Source organism: Lycium barbarum, chromosome 10, assembly GCF_019175385.1.
Source record: "Lycium barbarum isolate Lr01 chromosome 10, ASM1917538v2, whole genome shotgun sequence".
Classification (NCBI taxonomy): domain Eukaryota; kingdom Viridiplantae; phylum Streptophyta; class Magnoliopsida; order Solanales; family Solanaceae; genus Lycium; species Lycium barbarum.
This window is the reverse complement of record NC_083346.1, coordinates 123,878,268-123,886,400: the sequence shown is the minus strand read 5'-3', so window position 1 is coordinate 123,886,400 and position 8,133 is coordinate 123,878,268. Positions and strand designations below refer to the sequence as shown.

The 8,133-nt window shown below is 33.9% G+C and overlaps 1 protein-coding gene across 1 annotated transcript; it reads right to left on the bottom strand.

Moving 5' to 3' along the window:
* Positions 1-750: 750 nt before the first annotated feature.
* Positions 751-7,020, bottom strand: LOC132616040 (receptor-like cytosolic serine/threonine-protein kinase RBK1). Its single transcript, XM_060330648.1, has 8 exons — positions 6,739-7,020; positions 5,415-5,921; positions 3,286-3,543; positions 3,004-3,158; positions 2,810-2,889; positions 2,324-2,459; positions 2,048-2,197; positions 751-1,323 (listed from the first exon to the last, which is right to left on the bottom strand). The coding sequence occupies exons 1-8, from the start codon at positions 6,743-6,745 to the stop codon at positions 1,177-1,179; spliced, it is 1,440 nt and encodes a 479-aa protein (XP_060186631.1). The 5' UTR covers positions 6,746-7,020; the 3' UTR covers positions 751-1,176.
* Positions 7,021-8,133: the final 1,113 nt, after the last annotated feature.

The following is an 8,133-nucleotide window of genomic DNA, read 5'->3' as shown; positions in this document are numbered from 1 at the left end:
GAGGTTTGACTGTTAATCTGTTCGTACATACTTTTCTCTCACTTAATCAATATTAATTAAGATATTTGTTTTACCTCATTAACTTATTTAACCATGGAATGATATTAATTGAACACGCAAATAAAGTCTGAGACGAGAAACTAAATTATTTCATCAAATCGTATCTATTCACACCTATTAAATAGGAACAAAACAGAGAGAGGGAGAGGGGAAGAGATTCGGAAAAAATTACAAATTTACAAGTAGCGGAGAGGCCGATTAGCACATTAATTACAATTAATCAACTAATTTCGTTATTTAAAAATAATTGAGGGTGTAGCTCATATGGTAGAGCGCTCGCTTCGCATGCGAGAGGCACCGGGTTCGATTTCCCGCACCTCCCGATGATTTCAAGTGCTAATAACTAGATTCTAAATTTAATATTAGTACTTATTCAATGAATTTAATTCTTAACACAAGTACAGTATCCGAGCAAAAGTTGCTGATTTCAGCTGAACCCGTATCTGGGCTTCTACCTCTGCCCCTGAGTACCTTGTCAAGTTCTTCTGACGTTTGAGCTAATGAACACCAACCATTTTTTTCATTTGAATGAGGCGATCGATATTTGTTGATTACTAAGTAGTCCATGTAATATTGTGACCTGTAAATTCTTGTTTCTTGATTGTTAAAGTGAGGTAAGAGTGATTAGGAAGCTTTAGAAGATGTGTTTGCGGCAAATATTTAAAGAAACACAGAAAAGGGTGTGTCCGTATATGTACACTTGATATAATATCATCTATAGCACCACCTTAACAAATTCTACTATAGAATATACAAAAATAGGATCATCTACAAAATGAATCATCATCAGTATGATGATTGCAACCAAATCCAATAACAATAAGAAAGAAAGAAAGAAACATAAAAAAATCAACTCTTTTCTTTTTTCATATGTTATAATGTACTTAATGCAGTACAATCCTTTCCTTTCCTACTGCATAACTTGTGCTGCTAATGGCCTTAAAGAGAAACTCGAAGTCAGCATCTCAGAAAGTTTCAACCAAAAAATAGCAGCTCTGGCTAAAACTCTCTCCCTTTTTTACACGCGTATATATCAAAAAATGGATAACAACTAGAATAAGTAGTAGCAGAAGCAGAGCTAGGATCGATAGCGTTTTGACAAGAAGTGTACAAAGATTACTCCATAACGAGTTCCATATGGCGATTGAGATCCTGGAGATAATGCGTGCTCGTATAGTCTTCTGAAAACATCAATGCTCTCCCTCCCATTGACTTCTGCTTCATGTCTACTGGTGCGTTCTCGCCTCTCAATAGCAAAACAACCTGCAGACTCAAAAAAATAAGTGCAACCATTTGGTGAAGTTCAATACATTATTCTGTTTTATAGAAAATGAGAAAGATGTTCCCTTATGTTTGAGAGGGTTCAAAATAGGCTCTTAAGTATGCACTTAACAGTTTTGGTCCTTTAAATTCGCCAAAAGTTATCACCAGACTCAAGAAATAAATTAAAAATAGCAAAAACTACAAAAATTGTACCTCTAAGTGTGAGTTCCTGGTAATTTCCATTTCTTTTTCATAGTTTACAACAAATTAACAGACAGAGTTCGGTAAATATTCTATGGAGACTAAAAGTGTTAACTTTTGGCAAACTAAAAGGACCAACGAAACACTGTTAAGTGCATACTTAAGGGACTATTTTGAACACCCTCAAACATAAGGGACCATTTTTGTCATTTTCTCTTCTGTTTTGCATATGAACATTGAGTAGCAACTGTAATTGTTAATACAAAAGTTTCTTCTGAGTCCCTACTCCCTATGGATATGTGTTAAATCTTTTGCATTTAGGTGTTGTTTAAGATCCTTTCTGTTCTAACTTAATAACCAAGAATCTGTAGGTGATTGGATCGTTCATGCGGTCGGCCCTTTTTAGAAGTGTGAGTTTATAAACTTAACACCTGCAAATTCTAGCACGGATCGGATCAAAATACAAATGCTGGTGGAATTTGAAGGTCATAAAGGGGACAGAATGTAAAAAATGCAGTGTTACCTTTTTCATGTTTGGACGAATGTCAGGCAAGTGGTGAAGGCATGATAAAGCTGCAAACATGGCGCGTTTCATCTCAACAACATCGTAGTCATCACCTAGACGAGGATCTGCTATTTCCTTGATGCTGTTCTTCTGCAACAATGGTTTTGCCTATGCACAAATTGTAACAGGTAAAGAATACTTCTCAGAAATGTCGAATAAATTATACTAGAAAACTTCCAATGACGTTTCATGACAAGTTAGTGTAAAGAATATGTCAGTTTAAGTGGATCATACCCACAACACAAGGCTTTTTTGATACGAATCAACTGCACGACGACCAGTAATAAGCTCCAATAACAAAACTCCGAAGGCAAATACATCTGTTTTTTCATTAACAATTCCATGCATAAAGTACTCTGGAGCCATATATCTGAAAACCAATTTGTCATACATTAGACCAGACAAAGTAACATTGACTACAGTTGAGACATAATTAAGTAAATAAAAGTGTGCTCTCTTTAACAACTTAGACATCTACATAAAATGGTCACACACTTTAATATGGTATCACAACAGGCATGGTCCACCATAAGAAAAATGCACGTGCTTGGCCCATCAAAAAGAATCAGGCCCACACGTGAGGGGACGCGTCGAAAACATAATTAAGTAAATAAAAGGGTGTTCTCTCTAATAGCTTAAACTTTGAGATGAGACGGTCATACACTTTAATAACAATAAATGAAGGAATGTGTAATGCAATTAAGTTTGATCTTTACATACCCAAAAGTGCCTTCAATGGGAGAAACAACATGATGAACCCATTTTTCTGGTAGCCACTTTGCTAGTCCAAAATCAGAAATCTGCACAAGCACAAATTAAAAAGAAGCTTCATACAACAAATTCGAAGAACTCGAGAAATTGAGATGAAATCGCTCTTTCCAATCGAAGTTTCTAAACAGAAAAAAAGAATGAACCTGAGGTTCATAATCTTCAGTTAATAATATGTTTGAGGCAGTAATATCTCTATGGATTATGCGCTTTTGGCAATCACAATGAAGATAAAGCAATCCTTCCGCAACACCAACAGCAACTTTATATCTTATTTCCCAGTCAAGTCTCTCTTCTGCACCTGAAATGCCGAGTTTTCTGTTTATCAGTCACTCTAAACATTTCATACAATGTTAAATGTGCACATAATCAATAGCTAAAGTTCTAAGTAAATTTATTCGTAGCCAAGCTTAGACGGAATACAGCACCATGTATTAAAGAACCGAGGCTGCCATGGGGTAAGTACTGAAGAACAAGGTACAAACCGCCATCAGCACTATAACCGATTAATTTAGCAGCATTAGGATGGTTAATATGAGCAATAATTCCCATTTCAGATAAGAAATCATCAACTTTGTCCTCGTCGTTCTTTTCTTTCTTAGTTATTTTCTTCACCGCGACTACTTGACCATCAGATAAACGTCCTTTGTACACTTCTGCATGTCCTCCTTGCCCGATCAACTTGCCTGTCATATTTTAAGGCATAATTTAGTATAACAAAGGGTAAACTACCCGCTAATTCAGTTGATTTTCGAGTAACACAATTATGCAATCCATTTAAAACAGTTTAAATTTGCAAGAAAGTAACATAATTGGTATATAATTGTGGGATCAATGACACTGACAAGAAGATGCAGGCATGTATGACACTTATGAATAAGCAGCATCAACTTTTGGAAATTACATTTTTTTTGTGGGGACAAAGTGAAACATGAAAGACCATAGACATTAAGGAAAATTTAATATGCTGGTCCATCAATAACTCATGGCCAACTCACAAATAAAAGTTCCATATTGAACACTCTGATTTCTTGTAGTTGGCCTGATGGACAACGATTTGACCTTACATTCTAATTTTCTGATAGCGACTACCATTTTCTCATGTCTATCTAGTCCAAATGTTACACTAAGAACTTGACCAATTAAACCGTAGAACTAATATAACTTTCACGGATCAAACTAGGAACAAAATGATTTTTAAACAAGTCGTCTTAAGAAGAGGTCTTTCGCAAACTAGTACAGGATTGAGTTGTAGTTGATTGATTAATCTTCCACCAACTATATCCAGTGCCATAATCGTTTGCATGTAAAAAACAATAAATGCACCAAATTTTGAAAAAAAAAGGAAAAAGACAAGAATTTTGAGGCTTCTTACAAGGTGATATAGTATATGCATCAATTATGGAATGAAAATTTCTCCATTAAATTTAACTTTCACCCACTTTTTTGTTTTCCTTAAATGTGGTATAAGTGATGATGCAGTGGTCAAATCATGTAGCTGTCCTTGCAAAATTCTTCAAGACGTCCAAGTTTACTTTGCACCATACCCAAAAAAAAAAAAGGATGAGGATCAAGTACAGTCCTGCTAAAATTGAACTCCCTAGCCACCCAACATAAAGGGAACTTGAATAATCTTAAGCAGGCATGAGCCTTAATATCTGCGAAGTACTTTATTACTCCCTCCATTCTAATTTAAGTGTCTTAGTTTAACTTTGTACGGAGTTTAAGAAATAAAGGAAGGCTTCTGAATCTTGTGATCTTGAATTAAAGATATGTGTAGTTCTTTAAATCTTATGGTCATCAACTTGTCAAAATTTACTAAATATAGCAAGATGCACTATTTTTTGGACAGACTAAAAAGGAAGGTAAGACACTTAAATTGGAATGGAGGGATTATATGTTTGTCTGTCTAGCCTTATTGTAGTTGAAGCAATCAGAACTATTTAGTAGAGTAAATCATTTCATTTAGTAGAAAATGATCCTAAATTTGACATATGACTTTTCCATCAAAAAGCAAATAGGAACAATTTTGCTCGGACCCTCCAAATATGTTGTTGCACTCGTGTCAGATCCTCAACAGCAGATAATATTATTGAAAAGTCCAATCAACATAAAATAGAACCATCTCTTTACCTTCTTAAACTTTGTGTCTAATCAAATTAAGAAACATAAATTGAGACGGAGGGAGTAGTAAACAATGTGCAATAAAAGATGTGAAATTTTGATTTAATTACTTATACTAACAATATAAATTTTTATGCTACAGTAGTTTAACATATGATAGCAAGTTAGTTACCATTTTTACTAGGTTATTAGTAAATGTGTATATAGAATTTACCTAAATCTATGTTGCTTGGATTCTCAAAAATAATGCATAATGCGAGGTGTGTATCGGATCCTCCAAAGTAATGCATTTTTTGAGGATCCAATACTAGTGCGGCAACATTTTTGGAGAGGCCGAGCAACATACACCTAAATTAAATTATAAGCGACTTAATTATACATAAAATCTTTATACCGTCAATGCATAGAATTTAAACTCGTGAAGGGTATGTACCTGAACTGAAATTATCAGTAGCTTCAACAAGTTCCCCATAGCTAAAATTCCTCCAAGAAGGCTTTGGAAGATCATCACAATCAGTAGCCTCTTCTTCAGCACTTCTATTCTTGGACAAAATTCTTCTTATATTCTTTGGTAAAATCATTTCATATCCTCCTAATAATGGGGGTATACTTGACAATCTTCTCATAGACCTCCTTTTTATATTATCAAAAAGATTTTTCCAATAAACACCTTGACTTAATTCCCCTGAAGATGATGATGTAAAACTGCTGCTCCTATCATCACTGCTGCTAATGCTGCTATTATCTGAATCCGATGAACCGGTACCCATTGTGGGAATCTCTAAAACTCCTCTTGGTGATGATGATGTTGAGTGGTGCTGATCATTATCTCTGTTGTTGTTGTTGTTATCGTCGTCCTTTTTCTCGTCTTGTTCCTTCTCTGCTTCATGCTTTTTCTTGTTTTCTCCATTTTCTTGGACATCAGCTGCACCTCTTCTACCTACAGAGTTCATAGGTATAAAAAAGAATTTATGGGCAAAAGAGTTTTATCAGTCCTAAGCCCGAATAAAAGAGAATGGTCACATTATATATCGACTATCTGTCTAAAAAAATGTTCAAATATTATTTTATATGGATTGTATTGTGAGTTTTCATCATGAATTGATTAGTTTTATGCTATCTGTCAGGCTAACACAATCCTAGTCCTTTATCCATACTTGGACAGGCAATGTGAACGACTTGTTTGGAATTGAGGTGTTGTTGTATGATTTTATACGGGCAATCTTTGTTAATTTGATATTAAGGCAGAGTTATTGTAAGAGTACTATTTAAAACATTAACACAGAATCTTATGTTCATATACCCAATAAGCAAAATAAAGTATACACAATCTTGTATCTTATAAAGATTCAAGCTTTATTATGACAGTGTTGTTTGAATCACTAATATACAAGAACATAGTGTTTAAATCGTTAATATACAAGAACATTCACATACCCAATAAGCAAAATGAAGCATACAGAATTTTGTATCTTACAAAATTCAAGCTTAATAGACAAGAGCATTTATATACCCAACAAGCAAAAAGGATCACCATTGTCAAAATGTAGTACACACAATCTTGTATTCTTATAAATATTCAAACTATATTGTGACATTACTATTTTAAAAACCATTAATATACAAGAACATTTATATAACCAATAAGCAAAAAGGATCATACAGAGTCTTGTATAATATAAACATTCAATCTTTACACCTATAATGACACATATAAAGAAAATAAACAACAATAAGTTCAAAGAAAAGCTAATTACCTTCCATTGGGGATAATATAGAATTCTTCTCAAATGAATCAAGAAAAGCTTCCTGTGATAATATGCAGGGAAGGAGCTTGTGACAATATAATCATAAAGATAATAAGCTCTGAGAATATATTTACATTTGAGCAAAATCCAATCAAAGTCTCCCTTCTCCCCTGCAAAAAACAGGAAGAAAGGAAGGAAGAAGAGAGGGGAAAAAAAATGTGGAGTTTTGAGAAAAAATAATTTTGCTTTGAGAGGTTGTTATTTTTCTTTGAAAAAAAATGGAGGTGAAGCTGCATAAGTGGAGAGGAAAAAACGGTTTTTGGGGTAATTGAGATAAGTACATGCTGGTGTACATTTTTATATAAGCTAAATAAATATAGGTGAATTAATGTGTAATTAATTAAAGTGCAATTGAAAAGTAGTTGTGGCTGGTGAAATACCAGCAGACATCCAAGAATTTGGCGCAACGATCACTAGTACATTGTCGGAGAAAAGGGTATATATTTTCTTACATAGTTTTTTATTTTTTATTTTTTTATAATCATATGGTATTCAGAACCTATTAATCCGACTAATTCAAATTCGGGGTGAGTGCACAAATAGTCATTTGGTGGACTGTTGTTTAAAGTAAAAAAAGAAATATTACAAAGTATTTAGTATGTTATCACTTCAGAATCAAATTTAGATCTGTTAAAAGTCGCAAGTCTTCAGACCCCAAGGTGTGAAGTTAGGCTTAGCTAGCTTTTAATTTCATATGTGCGGCACTGAAGTTTGAATCCAATCTGAAGGTTTGAAAGTAGTGAACTAATCATTCCTAACTTTAGACCTGAATTTATGAAGTTCAAACCTTCGAATCTGAAGTTCAAATTTTATCCTTGCGTTTTTTCTTCACCTTGGTTGATTTCTAGTGGTGGATACAAAAAAATTATATCATTTTGTGAGAGCATTGCACACACTTTGATGAAATCTCCTATAGCGAGCAACTTTTTCATCATTTAGAGCCCGTTTGGATTGGCTTATAAGTTGGCTTATAAGCTATTTTCAGCTTTTTTGAGTGTTTGGCTGGCCAGCTTAAAGTCATTTTATGCTTAAAATAAGCTCAAAAAAATAATTGGACTCATTTGACTTAGTTTATCTAAAGCAGCTTATAAGCTGAAAACAGCTTATAAGCCAAAAAAAATAAGTTGGACTACCCCAACTTATTTTTTTCAGCTTATAAGCTGCAAACAGCTTTAAGCTGTAAGCCAATCCAAACGGGCTCTTAGTCTGCATTGATTCCTTAGGTAGTCCATCTATACAAACAAAAACATAGATAACAAATGCACACTATTACTATATATGCAATGGAATATAAGTTGGTGTGAATACTGAATACGAGTAAGTTTTTTATCTAGTTAATTAAGT

Bases quoted from the DNA above. Each gene is read 5' to 3' on its own strand.
- LOC132616040 (XM_060330648.1), bottom strand. The intron at 3,159-3,285 runs GTGCTGTATTCC...TCGGCATTTCAG, and splicing joins CCTCGGTTCTTTAATACATG to GTGCAGAAGAGAGACTTGAC. The intron at 2,198-2,323 runs GTATGATCCACT...ATTTGTGCATAG, and splicing joins AAAAAAGCCTTGTGTTGTGG to GCAAAACCATTGTTGCAGAA.